Below are 26,169 nucleotides of genomic sequence, written 5' to 3' on the forward strand. Positions count from 1 at the left end.
TAACAACAGCTGATCAAGCTTAAACGTGCTGCTGTTGTTTAACGCGACATCGGCTGGTTTCCTCTTTCTGGCGCAAAGTGGGTGATAAACAAACAAGAGAGCCGATCAGCTGATCATTGATCAGTTTTTATGATTGAAGTAGAAACGGGAGAGGGAGGGGGGAGAATGAAAGAAGAAGAGGCAGCTGTGCAGCAAAGACACAGAATAACTCCAGCTTTGTGTCTTTTTCATTGTAGCTGAAGTCCGGGACGAAATGTTCCTTTTCACCTCAATAAGAAATGCGTAATATTTTCTCTGAATACCAGACGGGACGGTTGGCAACTCTAATAACTTATGAACAAAATAAAGTTTTACATCGTTAACATCATAGCACCCACCCAGCTGTATAGAAACTCCGTCATGCTAGCTAGTACGCAGTACGGAAAAAGTCAGAATAACGAAAATAAACTCCACCTAAACTTGGTTTATATCTGACCCAGATAGCCTGCAGGTCATAACTTCTTACCTTAAGTTCAGTTCACACTTGGACCGGCGGCCGCCTCAGGTCTCTTTTCCTTCTGCGTCCCCTTTCCCTCATCCACCTGCTGGCCTCCACCACTTGCTAATGTTACAGAATCTGTGGAAGCTCCGCGATAGCCACCACACGAAGTAACGAGTAACGACCCTATCTAAATCCCAGTAACGACTAACGCGTTCCTGATTTTGGCATAATAACTAGTTACCGTGCTCGTTACCACAATAATAACGTAGTTACTGTAACGCGTTACTTAATAACGCGTTAGTCCCAACACTGTTTATGACTGACATTTGCACACAGCAATATTTAAATTTTTAAGTATTGAAATAACAAGAATATTTATTTGCAATATTTAAAAATATTAATATTTTAATATATTTCACAAAACCTCAAAGCAATAAAACATGACGCAAATATCCACAGAAGACTGATGTCTTTACTTCTGCTGAAGACGGTAATTACTTGGCTGTGTTTATTTACTACACACTCTAAATTAAAAACGTCGTTCCATCCTCTTTTGGAAAAGCTGAAAATGCGTAATTTTATTTTATTTTACCGAGGACGTCGTGTATTTGCTTTCTATTTCCAGCAGGTGTCACCCACACATAACTGTGGAAAGAGTAGTAACTGAGAATTTCAGTGATATGTGAACCGAGCCGTAAAATATAGATGTTTATAAGATTGATAAAACCAAAGGCTTGGCAGTTCAGGACATATAAGGCCAAATTAACTTTAAAGCTTCTCCTAATCTCTTCATTTTCCTCTTTAAATATAATAACTCAAGGCAGATATAGAATAAACAATACTATACAATACTCTTCTCCAGGTTTTAAACCTTTTCAATCATACACAGCAAATTCAAAAGTGTTAAATGTTTTGGTGTTAGTAGTCTTAGAGTTAATTTTACTCTAAGTAGAGTCACATTCTTTTAATGTAACTCTGAGGTGTAAAATGATAGTAGTTAAAATCGAGTGTTAAAAATGAGTGTTTCTATTTCAAATCTGGAGGTGTTACAATGGAAACATTAACTCTTGACCTCTTAACTCTGAACTCCTACAGGGGCTATGACACTAATAGAGTAAATTCACAGACTCCGCCCCCAGCACGGCTCCAATCGAAGCTGAAGTGAAGCCGTTTCAGAACATTTTGCTCTACATATTTGAGTTGTTTGCCATGCTTGGTAAGTCATTTTTTCAAAGATTGTTTCAATTATTGTTATTAGCTTTTACTTCTGTGGCTCTTTGGAGTTGAGACAAAGCTGTGTGAAAGGCATTAGCCGTGTTGCTCGCTGATAGCACCGCTCGCTGTTTTAGCTAGCTGAAAGGTATTGTTTGCGGGCAAATACCACAGCCTTGAAAAAAAGCTTGCATGTGAATTTTCAATCAAATTTCTTGGTCAAATACACTTAAAACAATGTCTACAATGTGAAATGTTGGTATAATGGTGCTACTTGAAGCCTGAAAACGATCTCCCATAAAAAACGAGCAAACAGCAGTAGCAGACGTCCTGAGTCCCGACTGAGTTCTACGTTAGCATTTAGATCCCTCCAGAGTTTTGTGCACACGGTTTAGGAAAAAATGAAAAAGGTTGAGGTTTTACATTTAGTTCAGTATTACCTGTTGCCTGTGTCCTTATCTTTTGGGAAAATACTTTACACAAGTAATGGCTCAAAAAGGATTCCTTTTTTTTTCTGTGCTGCAATTGATTTGTGCCATTAATTAGTGTCAACTAATTTTTATTCAATCTCCACATAGGATATGCTTGTGAAGATGGAATATGGGGGAGAGCAGAAGTGCGTTGAAGTTCCACAAAGTGATGAATGAAGGACATGCATATTGTATTTTGTATTTATTGAAATAAGTGATGAGAATGCTGTTATTTGCATTTACCAGCTCACCTATGTCAGACCTTTTGATAAATGAAATTCTAATGAAAGTGAGAACATGTACACTGTTACATCTTTCAGAAAATGTTTTGAAATTGTGGTGCACAGTTCAGAATAAATGTTTTTCAAAAACCATTGCATCTTTTTAGTAAATGTTTATTTCCAAAAGAAATTTCTAGAAGTTCAGAACAGTAAAATTCCCGCTTTTTAGAATTAATTAGAAGATAACTCTTACGTAGTTAAACTAAAATACTCTTTGAGAGTTAATATATAAACTCTTAACACCAAGTGTTAAATTATCAACTCCAGAGAGATTTGGTGTTTAACACTAAATCAGAGTTAACGTACCAACTCTCCAAAAAGAGTTAAATTAACACTCTCTGGTGTGGACCCATATAGACACTTTAAAAGTGTTGAAATCAAATCTGACAGTGTTAATCTGGACATGCTGGATTTGCTGTGTAGCAGAGGGGAAAATGCATTTATTTGTTCATTTAGTTCTTACTTTTAATCTGAGCTGTGACATTACGCCTTTGGTGGCTCCTAAAACCGAGAATCTCGAACTCTCCTTTTGCCTGTAGGATAATATGATGATATGCATGACATGTCTTCATTATTTAAATGTCCATTTGATGTAAGTGTATGTTTGGCATTTAATAGTGAAAGAAAAATAGCATGAAATTCTTCTTATTGGGTTTGAGCTTTTGTTACGAACCTAAAGGACTCCTGAAAATGGCACATAATATCTCTCATTAACCTCCATTCACATCTATGCCCGTGTATGACTTTTATCAGAGATTTAAATGTGTGAAACAATAAAAAATAAAGATACTTGTCTGTCAGGCACTTTGGTTTTTTCCACTGAGAATGCACAAATTACACAGCGGACAGTCGAGTGAGGCTCAATAGCATGATGATGATGATGCTGCTGCTGATAAGCCTCCCCACCACCCACCCCGCCTTTCGTTTTTAGTTGCTTCTCTCTACCTCTTGCCTTGCCCCATCTTCTGGCCCCTCTCTGCAATCTGTGCCTTCGCCACCTTTGGCGTCAGTTCGGCCGCTGGCACCTGTGCCAGTCCTGGCAACCCAAACCAAGACGCCTTGCTAAGCTCAGTTCAACTGATTCGTTTAGGCAATTGCACTCTGACTCTGATCTGTATGAACGGCAACTTACTCATCCCAGACCTTTGTGTGGGGTGTGGACACGCTGGTTTGCTCAAGTTTCTGTTGTTGGAATCGGGGATGAGTTCAGTTGCTGTTTGTTTCTTTGGGCCAATATACTGTTTCACTGAAATACTTCCAAAATTTTCCCATATGTGGATGATTTCCATCATCATGATTTTCTTATCCTACACAGTTAGCTCATTTTAGATCTCCGCGCTGGGGATATTTGTTGTGGCGTAGCCAACTATATGAATGCTATTACATGTATATTAAAATTAATGCTATAAGGGGATTTTCCTACATCTTCTATACGAGATTAACCCAATTTTCCCCAAAGATGGAGGTTAAGAGAAGCAGCCTGAATCCTACGTTTCTTTTTTTTTGTGCCATCCTCTCCTTATTCCATTTTCTCTTTCAGCTCAGTGACAGATGGCGAGTCCCTCTCCCCCAGGGGAAGCCAGTCTCTGTGAATGCGGCCGCATGTCAATCACCGGCTCTCATGTGATGGCTCTTGCCAATGACGTGCCAGCCATATGGGCCTGGCATCAGAGCTGGTATGTAACCCACCCAGTCCTGCCTCTGAGGTGCCACACGGCTCCCTCCTCGCGTTTGGGCTGAGGATAGCAGCAGCAGACAGAGCAGGGTGGCAGGAGAGGAGAGAGAGGTGTGAGAGCAGAACGCAGCGCCTCGCTCGCACAAGCATCCGTGCAGGGCGTGTGGATGTGATGCCCACCCGGAGAGAGATGGTGTAAACAAACCCGCTTTGCCCCGTCACTGAGCTCCACCACGGAGGTAGGTTGCACAATTCTAGTCAGTAGACTATCAGATAATGATCCAGATTTGTTTTTGTCTTTGTGCTGATGTCTCTTACAGCTACGGTTAGGGGAGGGTAATTTGGGTTTCGATGCCAGATTGAGATAATGTAATGCTTTAAACCTGTTTTGGAAGAAGGGTGCAGTTTTCCTGGCTCTTTTTGATCATTTTATCGCAAGCGATATGATCAGATTGGGCTTGTAATCTTTTTTAAGGCTTTTTAATTTTTGTTATATATATATATATATATATATATATTAATGTTTTTATTACCGGAGGACATCGATCATTCTGTGTTTCATAGATTTCGTTTAAATAAATCCACACTGACCCTCAAGAGATAGGTTCTACTTGTCACTTTTGCATTAATAATTTGCATTTTATTGTCTTAGAAAATGAGCAGCATGTGTGTGTGTGTGTGTGTGTGTGTGTGTGTGTGTGTGTGTGTGTGTGTGTGTGTGTGTGTGTGTGTGTGCTCTTGCATGATTCACGTCAGAGCACTGTGGGGGTAGTATTCTCCACAGAGATACATAGGCTAATTGACAAGGTATTGGTAGGCATTAATTACATTGTGCTTACAAGATTAGATAAAAAATACGCCCTTGGACACCAAACGCACAGCTGAGCTCAGGGTAGTGAGAATCTGAGGAGATCTGTGGATGTGGCAGCTTTTATAATATCTTTAAATTTAATTTTAGCACAGAACTTGTCTATTTAACCCGTGTCGTCGGTGAATGTGGTGACATGAATTCGGAGAGGATTTACATTTTGACTAAGTTGGTTTCAGAAAAAAAAGATTATGAGGAGAAATTTAATTAAAAGCTAGATTTATGTAACTTAAAAAGAGCTTTGATCGGGCTGGAATCTCTGACGGAAAAGAAAGGTATTGATGGAATTATTTAAAAAACAAACAGTCAAGGTCAGTATGAAGACATACTCTAATTTTCGCTCACAAATCTATTATTTATTTATTTATTAAGTCCAGACAAACTAAAGTCCTCAGATGAGGATTTATCTGTGACCTGCGTGATCTGTGCCAAACAGGGTTCATGAACCCGCAGAGAGTTTACTGAGGTTCTGGTGCATTTCATTTTTACACTATCTGGATGTTATAAGTTAAACGCATATATCTGATTTTTTTTTAAGTCTTCACGATTAAGATAAAAAAAATAAAAATAGAAAAAGGTGTATTTTATAAATGTAAATTTTAACAAAAATCTGTTTGCTCTCTTGGTCCTGTGTGCGGCCTGTGTGTAATGGAATTCCTCCAAGTTGGTAATTTATTGGACAGAGGAGGGACCCGCACCCCAGTGAGCCCCTTGGGGGTTCAGCTGAATCAGGCCAGTCTGCGCCGTGCTGCTGGAGGGAACAGATCGAAGCACATGCTGAGGCCGAACAGTGGCCTACACTGTTACTTCATGCCTGAAGAAAAAAAACAAATGCATCTGATTTTCTTGAAAAAAAGAAAGTACTAAATTATAAAGTTTTTATTAAGAGAATGTCCCATAAAAATGTTTTTGCTATATATTTTTTAAAAGGTGGGAACATTAAGCGCATTAAGAGCAATTTTATACGACCAATTTGGTTAAGCACAATATGAAACTAAATTGATTTTAAATTGAACTAAATATTAAATGCATGCATGTATTTTTTTTTTACACAAAAGATGACCGGGGTTTTTTGTTTTTTGTTTTTAGCAATTGAACAATATTTCATGGCATATAGATAACCTGACTTGTAGAATTTTGAACCCTAGGTGATGGGATCATTTTACAAACTCTAGGTTGTCTCATGCGACTATTTTTCAAACAAAGATGTAACCCACTGTGGAACAGCTGGGATACCCTGCTTGGTGGATTTCAGTCTGAAGAAGTCTTGACGTTCAACGCAAAACTCGGTGATATAAGCCACAGGGCACTCTCACTGCTTATAAAATAATTAGCGAATAATAACTGTTTTTTGTTTTTCTTTTGTTTCTTTCTTAAGATTAGGGACGTCTATAAGCTACGACCCTATGAGGGCTCAACAGAGATTTTTTGCAATGCGTGCTTGTGGGTGCGTAAAAAGCAGGGCGCCCAACAGCCAGGCTGAAGCGCTGTTTGTCTGTCTTGCAGGTTGCATGCCACAATGTTGAGCCGTCTGTTCAGCGAGGTGCTGCCAGACGTCCAGAGGCTCGCAGCCGACTGGGTGGAGGACAATGAGGTCGAGGACGGCAAAGCCAAGGAAGATGACCACGAGCCCTGCCACCTCGAGGAGGACGAGCTGGACGAGCCACAGGAAGGCAGCAGTCGAGCTGAGTCTGAGATGGCCGGCGACGATGATGAGGACGAGGAGGCCGAGGAAGAGGAGTGTGGGGATGAGAACAGCGGGGACAAACCCAAGAAGCGCGGCCCAAAGAAACGTAAGATGACGGCAGCTCGCGTGGAGCGCTCCAAGATGCGTCGGGTAAAGGCAAACGCTCGGGAGCGCATGCGCATGCACGACTTGAATTCCGCGCTGGACAACCTACGCAAGGTGGTGCCCTGCTATTCAAAAACCCAAAAACTCTCCAAGATCGAGACTCTGAGGCTGGCCAAGAATTACATATTAGCCCTCGGGGAAATTTTACGCAACGGAAAGCGTCCAGATGTGGTGACCTACGTGCAGATGTTGTGCAAAGGCCTGTCCCAGCCCACCACCAATCTGGTGGCAGGCTGCCTGCAGCTCAACACCAGGAACTTCCTAACTGAACAGTGTTCAGACGGAGCCCGATTCCACATGCCGAGTTCTCCTTTCTCGGTCCATCCCTACTCGTACCGATGTTCGCGCCTCTCCAGCCCTCATTACCAGCCCGGAACCGGTGCTCTCAACTTGCGAAGCCACTCCTACGGCTCTGGATACGAGGCCGTGTACCCGCCTGGAGGCACGTCCCCTGACTACAGCAGCCCGGACTACGAAGGCCAGCACAGCCCTCCCGTGTGCCTGAACGGCGGACTCTCCGGGAGGCAGCAGGAGTCCTCTGAGACTGACAGGAACTATCATTACTCTGTGCACTACTCTGGACTGACCACTTCTCGACCCAGCCACAGCATACCCTTTGGGCCCTCGGGTACGCGCAGTGGTGGTGCGCACTCAGAAAACATTCCACCATTCCACGACGTACACTTGCACCACGACAGGGCGCCCCCATACGAGGATCTCAATGCCTTTTTCCACAATTGATTCCATACTACGGTCCAATCAGGCTTATTGACATTCTAATGACAATCCTATAATGTTTAATATTGTTTGGGAAACAAGAAGAGTCTCTAAAGGGAGGTGATGGAGGTGACAGAAAGAGTCTTTTGATTATCTTCTGTATTCTACTGATGTCATCCCTATACTGTTGTACATCATATCAAAGTGTGTCCAGTATTATCCTGTATGCAGAATGAGTGCAATTGACATAAACAATGTATAGGCCAACATGAAACATGTTATGACTCAAACGACTTAAAATAAAAAAGTGTTTTCTAATCGTCTGAAATGAGCGAACAAATCTTCTTTCTTCACTAGGGGAGCTTTCATTCAGTTACTGCAATATATCATGAAAATAATTCATAAAAAAGGTTCCTTGAAAATAAAAAAAAAATACAAAAAATAGCACTTAACGGTTGTAATTCAGTAATATTTTTTAATATAACTGGGTGCAAATTTTCCCTGTGGTCAGCAGTCGTGACTAAACACATTCTGGCTGTAAACAACACATTAAAGTCGCTTTTTGCAGGATACACACGTCCTACAGCTCACTCGCTCTCAGGGCAGTGAAAGATTTACAGTAGACAGATTAGAGCAGTAGGCTAAAAGCCTTTTATCTCTGCTCAATGCCAATATGTACTTGATCTCTGCTTTATAAATTAAGAATTTATGTACGTTGCTAGACAACAGCTTATTAGAATCAAACGCAGAAAGAAAAATCATTAAATTTTGGAGTGAAGTCTGTGACCCTGGCTTTTAGGTCCCAAAATATCCAACGAACAAAAACATTTTAAACACAGCTGATAGTTAGAAAATCTGGACTGCTGAAGGCGTGGGTTAATTAGGTTAACAACCACTTGTAACAGCCTCTACGCATGCGCACTGTAAAGTAAAGGCTACGATAAACAGGTATAGAAATCAAACAAACCTGTTACACAAACTGAAACAGCACTTTGACTAAAAAGAAAAAGAAATTGGGCTGTATTTCACTGTGCCATAATGTGCACTCATTAAAGGCACATTCTCCTGCCTTCGTAGCAGGATGGATCCTTGAACTTTGAAGAGGCCTGGAACAGAATTATCATCCATAAGGAGTGATGTACCCTGCTAAATGGCAAGTATGTAATGCTAAATCTGAGGCCAATTCTTTGAGGCGATATGTAACCCAGCCACAGGGGAGGGGGGCACAAGCCAGTGTAATCCTAGTGCCGCTCACAAGCCCAGAAAACGGGGAGAGTTGCGCTAGGAAAAGACGTCGTTGCCAAATCAAATATGCGGATAATATACTTGAGATGTGTTGCTTTTAAAACACATTTTATTTTATTTTATTTTTAGCAGTTCACACGGCAACCTTAACGAAACCCTCAAGTGTTTGGCGATAAAATCGTGCCATATCTTTTTTGGCTTCCATCTTTTTATTTTGTGGTTGCGTTTTTTCCTCCTTTTTCTTCTTTTTTAACTCCACGGTTTTAAATTCTCAACAATGGAATGCAAGGGATCCGTTCAATATGGGTATAGTTTAAAGGCCCCTGAATGCAGAGCGTAGGAGGAAGAACAAGTGGTCTTCAGAAACTGGGCGCCTGGCATTCAGATTCAGATTCTCTTTTCCAGCACACCGCGCATGGATCTGGGCCCTGTCACGCCACCGTGGTTTGATTCTCAGGTGAGTGTATTTGTCCAACAGCTTAAATAATAGAATGACCTCATTAAAGATTCACAACACTTACTTAATGCAAAACAATACTATTAATATTAACACTGACCACAAATAAGTTATTGGTAAAGTTTTTAATGCTCGCTTTAAACCACGTTTTGGCAAGAGCTGAAGTTAAACTCCTCCTTTTGAGCGAATAGTTCACAGTTTAATCATGTGTGGTCGAGATCATATTTTGGGTGATTTCTCATATCACTGGAGAAAGCAGCCACCATCTTTGGACCAGTGCCCTGGGTCCCATATGTTGCTCTGGACATCCAGGGGAAATCAGTACCGGGCACCGCAGGGTGGAAACGGTCCCATCCAAGCACTAACACAAGCAAAAAAGAAAAAAATGTCAGCAAAAATGTACGTAAAAAAGATTTGCACTGCAAAAAAATCGATTGGTACTGTAAGAATTTTATTTTTGCATTTTAATTTAATTACATTTTACCATTTAAAAAAAGCCCATCTGACGCCCTAAAACGGTGAAAGAGATGTGCAGGTGCAAAATCAGGTGAGTCAGTGGCCCGATCCCCTGAAGATCAAGTCCGTGCCAGAATAGACATGCACGCACACCTGCACCGTAAAGGCTAAACCACCAACATAAATGATACATAGTAGTAACATATATCCTGTATAAATACAGAAAATGCACAGTGTTGAAAGGTTTTGGCAGGGCCGCAGTTTTGATGATCGTGGAAGGGCAGACAAGCAAACATGGGTTAAAAGGCCATTTTTGGTCCGAGAAAGTTCTCAGATAACGAGCTTGATGTCTTTTAGGAATTTAAATGATTAATTTATTGTAATTTATTTTACTTTAATATTTACTAAACGGATCTAACCCTTAAACATAATTTTATTTTTTCATTTATTTATTTCTACTTTTGAAGGGAAAATCACGCAGTTTTGTATTATGCGTGCACTCAACTATAAACTGACTTAACCTAAACATGGTTAAAAGCATTTGCACGCTAAGAAATATTTGATATTAAAGTGATTTTTAAAGAAAATCGTAATTTGGGGTTTACATCTTTTCTTTTGCATCCGGCGTTTAATATTTATTATGTGGTGTTGCCCACGAGTGCGTAAAAAAACCGCAAAAACAATTTCCAGAAAACAATTTTGATTAATTCAAGTAACGAAAAGCTTCTTCATTTTGGAAACTCTTAGATTATATATTAATTAGCCAGCATTAGAAAGAAAAGGAAAACTCTATGTCCCTGTATCCTACAAGTGGCTGCATCCCTGAAAGCGAGCGTGGCCACACAGACGTATATTTTTAACGTTTTGCATAAGATAAAATTAGGTTGCATAAAACAATCTTGGGAAAATAAAGTGATCACCACCTGATATTTCCGGCACCCCCTCTCCCCAGTTGACCACTATTCTGTCCCGGGTGAAGGGCAGGTCTCAGAGGGCAAGGTGAGACGGTACATTTTTGACTTTATTTTCCGCTGTAACCTGACAGTTCGGTGGTGGACTTCTTTTAGCGAGGAGGGTGTCGGTTGGCAGTGGATTTGATGGCTGAGCTCAGTGCCAAGTCGCTAAATGTCTGAGCACCAGTAAAGCCAGAGACTACTAGAGCCCACCATCACCGACCCGGGTGCCAGCTGCGCCACGTGGCAGCCAGGCGGCCCCTGCCAAAGTGGCCCTTGTGGGAGGGACCCAGTATTTCTTTCCTAATTCACTCAGCATCTGTTCATTATTCTCCGCCGTTAAAGGAGGCTGAGTGCCCCGGCCCCGCGCAGAAAGGGACCCTTTTTCCCCCGGTCGTGCACTTTTGAAGGAGACTGCAGAGAGACCGAGCGTGAAACTAATCGGACACTGAACTGGGTTAAAGAGGTGTCCGTTTCACCTCCCGTTAGTCCCTCCTGCAGCACTCTTTTAAATGGTGCATGACCTTTAACCCTTTAAACTCACCTGTGGGTCCAGGGGCATTCAGAAAATAAAAACAAATAATAATAATAATATTATTATAATCATTATAAATGTCAAATTAGCCCCTGAACAGTGTTCCACTGACACCCATACGTCTATGGGCCTCGGTCTAAAACAATTACCCGATTAATTATTTATCATTACGGGTTTCAAGTTAGATTTGCCAGATCTTAATAAAATATATATTTACATCTTACATTATCGTAGCTACACGTGGTATTTCTGGATATCTATGACAAATCGGGTTAAGTGACATTACTAATGACCAAAAAAAAACAATTTCTCTGGTATCGCGTTTAGGCGTAATTGTTCAAATGAGTGTTTATAAAATACCGTGCAATTACTGTAATTAAATAATCCAGCTCAGAGCTCCAATTTGGCGATTCGCTAAAGTCGCCGGACACCAAACAACACTCGCGACACTGCAAACAGGTCACAAGGTAGTCCCAGGCTTACGGGAGCCTACACAGATCTCCATCTGGACCGCTTTACTCCCATTTATCAGATTAGGTAAACATTTGCCGGATTAATTGTATTGGGATTAATCTCGAAAATGTATTTAATGGTTTAATGGGACTAATCAGTGTCATAGCATAGAGTGTTTGTGCGTTAGAGGAGAGGGAGAGAGACAGGCGGAAGGCACAAATAAATCAGGCTTAAAATAACTTAGTGCTATTAAAAGAAGAGTGACAAAGTCCCAATGCAGCACCAGGATCACTCACTGGAGAGCTTCTGTGGGGCCCAGTGTGTGTGTGTGTGTGTGTGTGTGTGTGTGTGTGTGTGTGTGTGACACATAGAGAGAGAGCTCTATATAATATGCAACATGTTTTGTCACTTACTCCCCAACAGTTGAAGAGAAGGCACAAGAACAAAAAAAATGTGTCTTTTAATTTTTCATCCTTGATCTTTTTATTCCTGGCTAAATTCTGCACTCACCTCCACTGCAGTGGGCACTGCATCATATTTAGCCACCGTGCCCCCTCCCACCATTACCACCCTGCCAGCCTGAGCGCCACGCCCAGCTCTGTGAAAAGAGATGAAGCTGGCATGGGGTGAAATTCCACTGCATCTGCAGAACAATAGTGTTGTGTGCAAGTCTGTGTGACTGGGTACAGCATGGATACCCATGTGCATGGCTGACTGTCTTTGTGTGTTGCAGGGTTATTACATTTATTATTTTTCTTTTTAAAATGCAAGTGTAAAAGTATCAGACCTCGAAAAAAAAGATGCACACACAACTCAAACACACTGATACCCAACCACTCACACACTTGATGGTGAGTATGAAAGCACACAGAGCCCATCAGTGAGGATTTGTCATGTTTGATGTGTGTGTTTGCCCCAAGTGCCTGTGTGTGTGTGTCTGTGTGTGCAGTGTACAGTCTGTGTTGTGCATGGTAGGCTATAGAGGTTGTTGTCACTCTGCACAGATGGTGGGAGTGTTTTTTATTTATTTTTTGGGGGAGTGTGAGGAAATGAGAAGGGGAGGAGGGGGGCAGAGGAAGAGGGAAAGGAGAGGCGAGGAGGAGGGTTGCGTCTCTGATGCTGCCATGCCACGGTCACACGGGCAGCAGTAATTGGCCTCCATATTGAGGGGTTTTGCGGTGCTGCAGGGTGGGCAAACTCCCAGCTGGACCTGTCAGATGGTATTCAATCCAGCTCATTGCCCTCGCTCCTCTGCTCCTTTCTCCTCTCTTTCCCTCCATCTCCTCTCCTACTCTGGCATGTTCACTTCTTTTTGTTCTTCTCCTCTCCTCCCTGCCTTTTTACCCATCTTTACTTCATCCCACACACAAACTTACACAAACTCTCCCTCACAGCTCCTATTTTCTTTAATCACACACTCATCGCATATTTCTTTCTCTCTCTCCTTTTTTTTCTTCCACACAGCACTTTCTCCTCCCGGCATATCACTTTTTTCCTCACCTTTCTCTTCTCTTTACTTTTTTTCGCCTCGGTTTTTCGCACTAATGGCACATGGTCACTTCTATCTAACACGTTCAGTATCTAAAAGTACATCACACCCTTGCCTATCTCCTCCGTCACTGGTCACCCACATTCACAAACACACGCACACATGCAAAGTCGTGTTTTCATAACTTCGGAGGACATTACAACTCACAGCGAGCACTCACTTCCAGAAGATTTACCCTAAATTGAACCAGAACTCCTACTTGCCTAACAACGTGTGAATGCAAATTTATGTCCCCACAACATGAACAACACAAGTATACTTTTTCATACATGTACACACCTCATGCAAGCATTCCTTCTAAGATACTCAATATAGTTCCCACCCTCGCAGTTGTGTCTCTCTTGCTAAACATTGACTTCCTATTAAAGAAGTCCTTTCTTGAAATTTTATCAGATGCTGATGCAGCCAATAGTGTCTGAAAATTTAGAGCTAGGCAGCTTCATTTAACGGTGTAGTAATAACTAGTAATTTTAAGTGAGAGGACATCAGGGCTGCTTTACAGGACATAGAGAGTGACATGACAGGAGTATGAAGTAGCTACCCATACACTGTACTGGATTTGTTGAGTTTAATATTCACATTATAATTTCCAGGCTTTCTGCTGAGGTTAAAGTGAGACAATCAACCATATGGATGATGCTTTACGCAGGTTCAGTTCTAAAGAGGTGATAGACTTAAGATTAGAGGTCAAATCTCTTCCCAGCTGAGGAAATCTGGGCCTGGATCCAACAAATAGCATCCAAGTGTCCTAACTTAACCGACCTCTGCAGTTTGTCTTTGTGGCTCCTGCCTCTCCCACATAATAACATGATATTCAGGAAGATTAATTGTATTATTATGATCAATATTATAATAAACAGCAGAATTTGGATAAATGGAAATCACAAATTATATTTAATATTAAATATCCACAACATGTAAAACGATGTAAGATGTAAATTTACTCTATTCCGAAATGTTTTGAGCATTTAATTCAATTACAAATGATAATGTGGTTGTATTGTAGCTGTTAGTTGTCAGTGTGGCTAAATCATCTGTGTATGGTGAGGTCACAGTGACAGTGCTTGGGTGTCTCTGTGCACATGTGTGTGTGTTTTATATTTCCATATTACACAGACTAATATTTTAATATTTAACCGTAACATCAGTGTATCTCTGATTTTATAAAACCTGAAAAATGCTGCACAAACTGTCATTAACACAGACAAAAAAAAAATCCAGTGTCTTTAGTGGATTCCTATATATTAAAATATGTAAATGCAACTACCAAAGACCTGATTTTAGATACAGTAAGACGAGAATCTGCCAGGTGTGCAGATTTCATTTAAAGTTCAGTGAAATAGACCCGTGCTGGCCGCTGTCCATATGTTTCTGCATTCTCCCACTCACACATTAGACATCCCCCAGATGTACACGCAGCATAACACAGCAAACACACCATAACAGAAGGAAAACTATTTGCATGTCCACAGGAGAAGCTCAGACACTCAGCACTCGCTCACGAGGATGCAATTAGGTAGGGGGTCAATTTTTTAAATAAAACATACGTTTGTTGTATGCATGCATTTGAAACACTGATGCATTAAGAATTACACCTTTTATTTCAAAAGAAGCAGTTTCAACTATTATTAAATGCTCTTTTTTTAAGTGAAGGGTGATTAGGTTACAAAAAAGACCAAAATTAAAATAACACCAATGGAGATTGTTATCAGTGAGATAATATTATGCTGGCCTGAAAAAATCAACCAAGATAAAAATGAAGACAAAGAAAAGACAGAAGGAAAAGAAAATTTAAGAAGAAGCTTTAATGTTTAGCTAAAATTTAGATTTGTCAAAAACAGCAATGTATACAATTTTCCTCTTTTAATACATAAACCTGTATGAAATATAACGCCAGAGGAAAGACAGGTATCATAAGAACACACACACACAACAACAATTAAGATGTATGTATATGAAATGTGGCCCGTCCTTCCTGTTGTGTCTTTCTGCTTGTATGTGCTGCTTCGAGGAATCAGCAGTGTGGGGTTGTAATGGACTAATGAACAGCTGTCACTGAATTTAAACACTCTCTCACACATACTGAGACTACCACAGTGTCTCTCATGCATGCAGATGCTCACAACACACACACACACATGCACATACACATATGTGCAGACATGTATACACACACAACCTCTTCTCTCTCTTTAGTCACTGGCCTTGACTTAGCAACCACCCACAGGTTTCGACTTTGTGTGGCTCTGACCTCTAAGTGTGCATTTGTACCTGAGTTTTTTGCTTGATGTGCATATAAAACACTTGTTTTCCCCTGGTTTAAAAAAAAAAAAGCCTTTGATCAGAACAGCCCAGATGTTAAATTTGAAAGAGTTCTCTGTCTTGTTGTAGACCTGCCCCTGATTTTATTTTACTGTAAATACGAGGCTTAGATTTACAGGGAAATCATGCTGTGTACAATGATTTCAAAATCAGCGGTACGATGAGCTGTCTTTACATATTCTTATGTCCTCAGAATCACATTTAAAGGAATGCATATTTCTGAATTTTTAATTTTTTTACATGCTGTCAGCGCTTTTACCATTAGCATCAGTAATCAGTTTCAGTGTAGTATTTGGCAAAAATAAAAAATATACAGTAAAGAAATGTCAAAATCTAGCTTTGGTGAATTGGAACATACTGAAATTATTAACAAGTTAAACATGTTCAGACTCAAAACAACAGATTTACACAACACAATCAGATATTAGGACAGTAAAAACATTCAGTTATTTCCAACAAACAACGTGCTTCCAATCCCTTTTGAGAAAACAATAGCTTTTAATTAAATATCTACTATGTTCCACCTAACAAGAGATTTATAATCCTATACTTGTTGTGATAAAGAGGAAAATTCAAGACAGTTTCTACCTTTAATTTTAAATGCTATACTTCTTTTTCGTCAAACATAGAGACATATAATAGCCCAATGAAGCAAAGAGTGTATTTGTTCACATTGTTAAGGAAAGAAACAAGAGTTTAGTATTTGGATCAACATAAGCAGGTTTTTTGTGAACTTACTGAAGATTAATAAAGGTTTCTGCTCTTGGTCCTCAGAAAAATGTACATAGTAATATCACATTGATACATGACTGGAAATACTTACTGAGCTGACACAACATACAGATGCTTTGATTTACAGTTTCACTAATTTGTGTGTTAAGGTAATTGGTAATTTAGTTTCACGTTGTACCCAGAGTTATGTAAGATCCACAATGTTTATTGTGTTTACTTGGTGTAGCAGCTTACCATGTGTGAAATGTCAAGAGTGTGAAGTGTTGCATATTCTGGCTTTGCATGAAACAGTTGCATTTTGCTCTATCCTTGTTTTGATTTTATGATCCTCCATATAGACATGGAGCACTCTGAGGTAAGTGCTCTTCACTTTCATGCTGATTATGATGAGTTTGCCAAAGCTTTATAATTTGAGCTGTTCGGCATTATGTAAAGCAACAACTGGCAATCATGTCCTGATAATTACTGTGTATTGTTGACCTTTATTAACATAATCTCAAATCTCTCAGGCTGTTTTGCACAAGTCAAATACCACGGTTTGAGGCTGAAGCCAGTGCTGAAGTGCAGTGCAAACAACAGTCGCTGGGTGCTGGATTCAAATCAAATCTCAATCTGATTTAAAAAGTGTAAAATTTTCAAACCAATTAGTTATTTCAACAGTCGGTTTCATTGTGGTTTCAACAGCTAAATTTAGAGCTTTGATTAATGTGCTGGTGATCATATAATATTGACTTCTTGCAAATGAGCAAAATGACAGACTTCATCACGCTCTTCGGCTTTTACAATGTGTTTGATTTCATTAGGAAGACGGCATCAGCTAGCACTTTCTAGGAAATGAATGCAATGGATTCCAGCAGTAACTGGAGTTTGTAAGGGTGCCATTTGTGAGTAGCTAATATCCGCCGAAGGGATGTTCGACTAATGCCACTCTCCAGTGACATGCGGCGAGTGCTTCGCTGTGGGCTCTTGCTGAATGAAGCTAGGATAGCCACTGATGTTTCTTCATTAGTGACAGTTTTCTTGCGTCCACATTTTGGCAAATCCAACACTGAACCAGTTTCACGAAACTTAGCAAGCAGTTTGCTAACTGTAGCATGGGAGATGGGTGGTCTCGTAGGGTGTCTTGCATTGAAATCTGCTGCAATGACCCAGTTACTGCGTTCACCAGATACACAATTTAGATCCGCTCCTCACGTGTTAACATCTTCGACATGTCAATGGCTGTGAACAAAGAGAAACTTGTAAATAACTCATGAAATAATAAAGTTACGTTGAAACCAAGCACACGATTGTTTTTCTTGTGACATTACCAATAAGTTTGATGTATCACATGGCCCTCTTCCTATCGAAAAAAAAGTTGTATCCAAGATGGCCGACTTCTAAATGGCCACCATGGTCACCACCCATCTTGAGGAGTTTGCCCCCTCACATATACTAATGTGCCACAAACAGGACTTTGATATCACCAACCATTCCCATGTTATTACGGTGTATCCATATAAATGGCCCACCCTGTACAATAGGATTGACATGGTGTTCATGATAGTGGCTGTTTTGTGTTGCTCCCTGTTGTAGTTCACCTAGCTACACCAGCAGATTCCTCTTTATTACCCCTGAAAGGCTGACAATGAACACTTTTCAACTTATTAGAAAATGCTAACATGCTAATCTGCCTTTTGGAGTTCCAGATACGGCATCGGTTTGTGTCCATTATGACACGTTGCAAGATAAAGTTGTCATGTCAGTTGTCATGCACGGCACCCATTTTTGTTTCTGACCCCAACCAAACCTCTTTGTCATCTTGAATCTAGCCTTTACTGGGATAATTTCAAGACGTTGGCGTGATAAAAATCTCTTTGGGAGTCTTCCTGTTCAGGCTAACAAGCTAATATGCTTTGTCTCAGGCTTTTGAAACTTTTTGTGATTGATGTGTGATTTTTTTCACTTTCACTTTCACTTAAGTAAAGCAGTTGAATTTTTTTTTAACACTAGTTTTTGTACTTAAGTACAGAATATCTGTGCTTTGGCCACCTCTGCTTAAGAGAAGGCAGCAGCAGGGAGAATTTCATGGTTTGATTTAGGAGTTGAAGCTGTATCACTACTGCTTTAGTGCATAGTTCAGGAGGTTAGATTGAGTTGGGACTACATCTGAGGAGGCAGAGAAATCATTTCAGAGAGCTGATTGACCTGGAGCAGTATCTGTGTCTTACTACTATTTTAATATTTCCATATCAATGTATATCCAGCAGCTGTGCACATTTGGAGCTTTTAGTGCACTTGTTGCCAAATGCAGTGGTCTGATTGGTCAGATCTGTTTATCGAGTTTGGTTTGAAAAGAATAAATGACGCAAATTCATCCTGCAAAATGATGCGGCCTATCTGAACAGCTATGTGGAAAACAGGACAGTCTGAAAAATATTTTAATGCACTTAATATTGGCACGGATTTTATGGTTCTGGTGTGTAAAGGCCTCTCGTGCAGTAGCTGACTGTGATATTATTATTATTATTATTATTATTATTATTATTATTATTATTACTAAGAATTCCTCATGTTAGTGTTTCCATTTGAGCTAGGGGTAACTCTAAACTTTGATAGTTAGGAATGTTTTTTTGTGGAGGGTGAAGGGTAAAACCTCAGGTGGAAATTCATGGTTTCAAACAGATGAGACCAGCACCAGCTGAAAACTGAGCCCATCTGGCTCCAACGTAAACCAATCCATTAGGTTACACCTTGCTACAGCCATCTTTCCTCTACATGCGTACATAGACTATGGCACTGACATGGCCTCTCTGAATATTTGCAACCATCTCTCATAGGTCAATGTCACCTTTCTCTGCTCTTCCCTCTAGTTCTATATCTCTTTTCTTTTTCTGCTGATCCATAGCCCCCATTCCCTCATCCTTCATCCTCTCCTCACATGCTAAAAACAAGATGGAGTGCGTATTCCAGTGGAAGCCTTGAGACAAGGTAATGCCATAGCCATCCGTGCTTTTTCAGATTAAAAGAGATTATGAGGAGAGGAATGAACAGATTAGCTCTCACGTCACATCACAGCATGTGGGAAGGGGTGTGGGTGAGGGGCTCGATGGGGAATTCCATTGAATAAAAGAAAGACATGAGGGTCGCATTGAGACATGCTGGTATTAAACACATGTCCATGCATATGCACACATGGATGCATACTAAATGTAAACAATAGCACAGACCTTACATTAAATTGAATTGCAATTTCAATTAAAATATGGGTTTATCTCTGCTGTGTATATTAATGCGTCTTTTCACTACATCTATTCTCATGCTAGGAAGTGGTATTAACAAAAGGTAATAAGTGCTTCCTATCAAAACTACAGATGAAAGACTTGTGTTGAGCACCTGGAAAAAATACACATTTATAAAGCCGCTTTGTTAAAAAGAAGATTTCAGTGTGCAACAGCTGTTTGTGAAATGATGAATATTAAAATCTTTGAAGGGCAGTACCCCCCACCACCACAACTTTTTTTTTACACCATGTGTCACTCAGTCCCAACTCAGTTAATTCCCATAAATGATAGTGAATATAATTTAAACATTATGTAAATTGTATGTTTTTAGTTGACTGTTTCGAGTGCAAATTAGTATACATTTGATGCTCCAGTGAGCATTTATTGCAGATTTATGGCAGGAGAAGAGCAGAAATCTCACTCGATTAAGCAAGTGCATCAAATAATATTTCTTTAGGCTCAGACAAACAAAATGAGGAGATGGAGTTGTGGCGTGATAAATAGTTACGGGGGAGTTTGGGGCGCAAGCATGGGTCAACAAAACATCTGACTTTTTCACAGGGGTCTTCTGCTTGCTTCCTATTTTCTACTTATCAAAATATTTGGTTTTGAAATGTTTTTTTCTTCTTATCTGTGTTTTGTAATGGTTCATGACTGCAGTGAAAGAAGCGCTGAGAAGGAGATTTCACATCGAATGAGACATGTCTATGTGTCATTCTTAGGCTGCGACTGCAGGGAATGAAAAAATGAAGCTAATATGGAAGTAATAAAAGCTTACATTTTATAAATGGCTCCAAAAATGAGCCATTCCTCATGGATTTCCACTTTACAGCAGAAATAAGTATGCTTGCAGCCTGCAACTTCATGACAACTGCATTCTAATCCTCCTGTTTAAAAGGTATTAACTCTTACAGGCATGCATTATTAGGAAGCTCACTTATGTGATTAATAAGTAGTAATAGTAGATGTCTGCAAGCCTCACCTAATTTGACTTATTGAATGTCCTTGTGGTTTTGGTGCATTTTGGAGCATTTTAAATCTAACAATCTAATAACTAGCAGGTCACCTGTGCTTAAGTTCTTTGTTTGTGCTTTGTACCTAAATAGGCTAGATCAGGGGTTTCAAACATGTGTCCCCAGGGCCAGAACTGGCCTACTGAAAAGTCCAATTTAACCCCACTGGTAGGCTTTTCACAGTGTGAAAATTGCAGTGAAATCACCAGTTACTCCATATGTGGATTGACCTGAAAGCAGGCCTGCCTCAGCTAAGCATGACAGAACCTGACATTGTTCCCCAAAATGACAGGTCATGCCAATAGCTCTGAATAGATCTTCTGTTATACATGATGATACTAACCCCACGGTACTACGATGGTTGCTCACTGGCCAGTGAAACTCTGACCTCCCTTTATTGAGCAATTCGAAACCTGCTTCATCCACAAAAATACATTATAATGGTTTTCACCAGCATCCAAAAAGGACATGTTAGCAAGAGAAACACTGATTACAATACAATGATAAGGACTCTCACAAACAGGTTTCTTGAAAATGAACATACCTGTGCAGTTGTTTTACTCAGTCTACAGTTTTTTTTTAAAAATGCACACTGCGTAGCTGTTTTAGGGGCATTTGTTGTATTTTAAGGATCTGTGCAGTGGGTGGCAAACCTATTGTTTCCACATTGTTAAAGATGTCTTTATTGAATCCTCCTGTAGTTACGCTGCAGTAAGTCTAGGCTGCAGGGGGCTTCCCATGACGCGGAGCGATTCTTCTTCACTCACTATGTGTTTATCCACCACTCTGCATTTAATCATTAGTTATTATTAATCTCTGGCTCTCTTCCACAGTGGGCCTATTGTCCTGTCTTCCTTCCCTCACCCTCAACCAGTCATGGCAGATGGCTGCCCCTCGTTGAACCTGGTCCTGCCAGATGTTTCTTCCTATTTAAAGGGAGTTTTTCCTTGCCACTGTCGCCAAAATGCTTGCTGACAGGGGAGTCATGTGATTGTTGGCTTTTTCTCTGTATTATTGTAGGGTCTTCATCTTACAATATAAAGCACCTTGAGGAGACAGTTGTTGTGATTTGATAAATAAATGAAATTGCACTGAAAAATTGAATTGAAATGTCAGGGACATAAAAGGTAAGGATTTTGCTAAATTGAATCATAAAGTGTAAAATAAGTAAAAAACTTGACGTGTGAAGGTTTTGTGTTTTTGATGAACCACTGTGACGCGCTAGTCACATATCACATAGAACATAATGCTTATGCTGGACTTTTTTTTTTTAAACATATCTCAGGCTGTTCATTATCTGATTTGGAAATGTGGTGGTTCATTAAAAGAGAATGTTTGCTTGCACATCTTTAAATTAAAAAGATATGACTATTATGCAACTCTTTCACTATTTCAGCTCACTTGAGATCAGATTGGACTCAAGTAAGGCCCAGTAACTTAAGTGAGTTTGACACTCCTGGTCTAGCTGCACCATGCTCACAGCTTCACAACAATCTTCAACGACTGTTGCCATCTTTTATACACATACATGTTGCAGTATATTTGGGAATTTTTTTTAAATGGCACATTGTGAAGAATTATGGCAGCAGGCTGGCATATTTTATACTGGCTTAACATAAAATACAGTGACCATGTGCTTTGTAATGAAATAAGACATCATCCAGCTTAAAGGTGACATATGAATGTGTTTGTTTCTCCAACAAGAGAGCTCAACTGCTATAAAGAGCAACTCTGATCTGCTGGCTTAAAAAATGCGATGATTACAAGAAACACTGAAAATATCATTAGACTTAGCCTTTGTCTTATCTGATGATGAAGATGGAAAAGCCCATCAGCAGGCCCAGCAGCCACGTTTCAGCTGTGGTACGGTTGAAAAATCAAAACCAGTCAGAAAATGGGCAGCCATCAGAGCTGAACATCAGAGCGAATGAGGAAGTGCATCAGTAGCCACAAGGATGAATAAATCAACACTTTCCCCTAAATTAATCTCTCTCAAGTTGAAATTTTATTATAGGCGAGCTTGGACATCTCCATGGTAACAGGAATTCCACCGCCATTCCCAAGTGGATTCAAAATCAGCACGTACGGACTGACAGCGTGACATGCTGTGCACACTGCGTACGCTGTACACCTGTGCACAGAAAAGGAGGCAAAAGGCACGCAAACTCACAAATGATCACACACGCGCACAGTTCCATCTCCCATCAAACTGTACAGAACGTCAGAGCCGTTGTTATGTCGCTTGAAAGTAAAAATCAATTCTTCAGTTTTACAAAAATTATTGCTCCAAAAAACTGACAGTTTAAGTTTTCTGCAGGTAGAAACAAATGCACACACACACTCTCCCAGACAGCACACAAAGAAAGAGTGCACTTTGAGTCTGCTGTTTTCTTAGTCTTTCCAGTTGGCGGCGGCCAGACGCGGCAGAGTTGGCACAGCCAGAGTCAGAGTGCCAGGGGGAATGGAGCGCCACATGGCATGTTCATGGCAGGGCCAGCTGGGGGGAGGGAAAGTGAGGGTTGTGTGTGTGTGTATATATACATGCATGTGTGAGTTGCATGGGGGGTGGTGGGGGGTGATGGAGGGGTGGTTTTGCATCTTAAATTCCACAACATCTGTTCAATAGGCAGAGCCATATATACCACTGAAGCTGGTGTGCTCACAGGCAACCATTGTAATTGGGGGGTTGGTGTGTACATGTGTGTGGGCATGTGCGCCTTCTGTGCGTGCCTAGGTGTTGTAGAAGAGGGGAGATGAAGATGGGAGAAAGAGATGATGGGTAGGGATGCAAAATATTGAGGGTAAGTTTCAATTGTTCTCTTCTTGGCTCAGCAGCTTTCAATGAAATAAAGGCTGGCCCAACAAAAAAAAAAAAGGAAAAAGCACAAAAATCAAACGAGCGCTATTAAATTCCCCTCACATATGGCCGTTTTGCTCGAGGCTGATTTATGGTGTCTGACGTGAGGATCACAATTTGTAGTTCATCACAACAACTGGGTTACGAGTAATTTCAGCATCTTCTTCATACAGCCTTGATGCCAGCAAGCTAGCTGTGTACTGGCACGTGGGGAGTCATCACTCTTCTCCTACACTGGAAGTCCACAGACAGACACTGAGTGGGCACAAGGCACTGGGGCAGCGGCTCCTCACCCAGCTCGATGAGAAGCGGGAGTCTGAATATGGCCCTTGCTTCACACATGCAAGGCGGGCACACACATGGAGACGCAGGCACACTCGTACAAGCACGCTAACATACATCTAGTCCCCCTCCTCATCATCCCTGCTGGCACTTTGGGGAAAAAGTACCTCCTCCCACTCCCATTTATCTGCCCCCACTCCACACCCCCCACCCCCACCCGTGGCAGCCGACGTCCCTCGCAGCGTGGCGTACCATCTGTTGCCCCCCTTCCACCCCGCCCACCCCCAATATCTCCCTCCAACACCATCCCAACCTACTCCCCCAAACTTCCTCCGCCTTCCTGCGCCATCTTAGCCGTACGACACCTCTCTAGACCGGATCTGGGAACCACCAAAACAGGAAGACTTTTACTATACGCATGTATGGATGCACCACGACTGAGGAAACACCTTCATGTACTATGTTTCAAAAGACAAATAATTACAAAGTCATTGCATAAAAAGAGTGCACACGCCACCCAGGCGGATAATTCAGCGACATAAACCTTGACATGCAACACTATATTGCAAACTACAGATGAAGTTGTACAGCAGGAGAGAACACATAGGGTTTCCTGATTGCTCTCATGAATGTTTAATCGGTGAGGCTCTAATAGGGATGAAGTCTGTAAAACCTCCTCCAGCACCTCCAGGCGAAAAGTGAAGCCATGCCAAAAGCCTAATTAAATGTTTTTTAAACCTTTCCCCTTGGAGAGGACACAGAGTAGTTTCACCCCAGAGTGTGCCTGTGCTTCAAAGAGGTGGGTTAGTATGGGCTGTATGTAGCCTACCAACTACATAAGGGCAGTCTGTGGTAAGCTTGTGCACCCAGGGTGAGACCAACACTCACAAAAGCATTTTAAGAGTCAGTCTTTCTATAATGCACCAGAACTAAACTTGTATTCATGACATTGAATTCCACTGTGTCTGAAGGGTATTGATCACATGACAAACTAGCACGTGTTGGCATTTTGCCTCTCTTGCCTTTCTAACAGAGTGCAGAACACACAAAATATTAAATGCAGTTACTGTTATAACTGCTGATATCCTACTATCCTAACCACAAGGTCACCTAATGTCCTAACAGCATTAATTTACAGTATTATTTGATTAATTCTCCCTAACCAAAATAATTAAAAATGAAAATTCATGTAATTTTGTTAGCACCTAATGCATTGCAATGAAAGTTAAATGAAAAAATCAGTTAAAACCTTCCACTTTGTGGTATAATTTCCACAGTGTAAAGAGCTCTGGTTATCCCTGGTAAAATGCTGGCACTCGGGCTAAGGGTCATTCCAGCTGATTCCACAGATTAACGCAACAAATTCAAATTTATACGCCACATTTGCCAAATCAGAAAGTGGCATGACTCCTGACCTCGGTGAACAGTCCACCCTATTTCTGCGAGAGCTGGAAAAATGGGCTGGAATTTAATATGGATGTTTTGGTAAACCATTTAGACTGACATACTGATTTGGCACAGATCTGATATTGGCTTTTTAACATATACATTCCAGTCAGTGTGCTAACATGCTGTGTTGCAGGTTCTTTGAAAGCTTTGTATGAACAATTTCTACAATGTCTGGTTTTTTTTAAATAAATAAAACAAAAATCCAACTGTTACATTTCTTGCACTTTTGAATTATTTTCATCATTCCAGCAACAAGCTTGGCAAACACACAATTATTGTCTTCTCAAGTCTATAATTAGACATTCATTTTGAAAAACCAATATCTGAAAAGCCCTTTGCATGGGCGGATGTAGGGGACAAGTGTGGACAGTAGAAGGTACCTAAACAGAGGAAGATGGATAGACAAGGAAAGAGCCACTGCTGTTTGTCCATTCATCTCAGGTGTATGTAGAAGAACTCAACTATGACAACTCATCCATCAGCCACAGGGAGACTACTGAGCCTCCTGGAACGGAACCAAAAACCACCTCTATCCATCATGCTTCTCTTCTCTTCTCTTCTCTTCTCTTCTCTTCTCTTCTCTTCTCTTCTCTTCTCTTCTCTTCTCTTCTCTTCTCTTCTAAAAAACAAAATCAGGTTATTTTTACTTTTGACTGAGATTGTGTCCGGTGCTGACGAGCGGCCAAAGCACAGCTCTCGTGTGGGGTGAAAAGATTAAATATGGAAGGGGAGCCAGAGAGACAGGGCAACAAAAAGTGACAGGCCAGGAGGACATGTACAAAACAATGACTAAGGAAAAAGCCTTTGAGCATAAAGAGTGAAATAAAAAGGAGAATGACAATAACAGTGTGAAAAACGTGTGTACATATATGAGGAAAGGAGAACGCGGGAGCAAGGTAAGCAGCTAAACAGCAGCTGTCGACCTAATTCCTTCTTAACGCAGTGCTTGTGCTCTGATTAAGAAAGCGATCTGGCCTTTAATTTTCTCCTGACACTGGCTAATGCTCTGTATCTCAATTGCCCATCCTGGCTCTCCCTCTCACAACT

At 40.8% G+C, this 26,169-nt stretch overlaps 1 protein-coding gene across 2 annotated transcripts; it reads left to right on the forward strand.

Moving 5' to 3' along the window:
* Positions 1 to 3,474: 3,474 nt before the first annotated feature.
* On the forward strand, positions 3,475 to 25,908 carry LOC146512628 (neurogenic differentiation factor 2-like). 2 transcript variants are annotated; one of them, XM_085170618.1, is made up of 2 exons: positions 3,475 to 5,298; positions 6,494 to 25,908. In XM_085170618.1, the coding sequence occupies exon 2, from the start codon at positions 6,507 to 6,509 to the stop codon at positions 7,578 to 7,580; it is 1,074 nt and encodes a 357-aa protein (XP_085026744.1). In that variant the 5' UTR covers positions 3,475 to 5,298; positions 6,494 to 6,506; the 3' UTR covers positions 7,581 to 25,908. The 2 variants fall into 2 exon arrangements, with proteins under 2 accessions (XP_085026744.1, XP_085026743.1); XM_085170617.1 differs by having other exon boundaries at positions 3,480 to 4,358.
* Positions 25,909 to 26,169: the final 261 nt, after the last annotated feature.

Source organism: Neolamprologus multifasciatus, chromosome 8 (genome assembly GCF_963576455.1).
Source record: "Neolamprologus multifasciatus chromosome 8, fNeoMul1.2, whole genome shotgun sequence".
NCBI classification, from domain to species: domain Eukaryota; kingdom Metazoa; phylum Chordata; class Actinopteri; order Cichliformes; family Cichlidae; genus Neolamprologus; species Neolamprologus multifasciatus.

Bases quoted from the DNA above. Each gene is read 5' to 3' on its own strand.
- LOC146512628 (XM_085170618.1), top strand. From the start codon at position 6,507: ATGTTGAGCCGTCTGTTCAGCGAGGTGCTGCCAGACGTCCAGAGGCTC.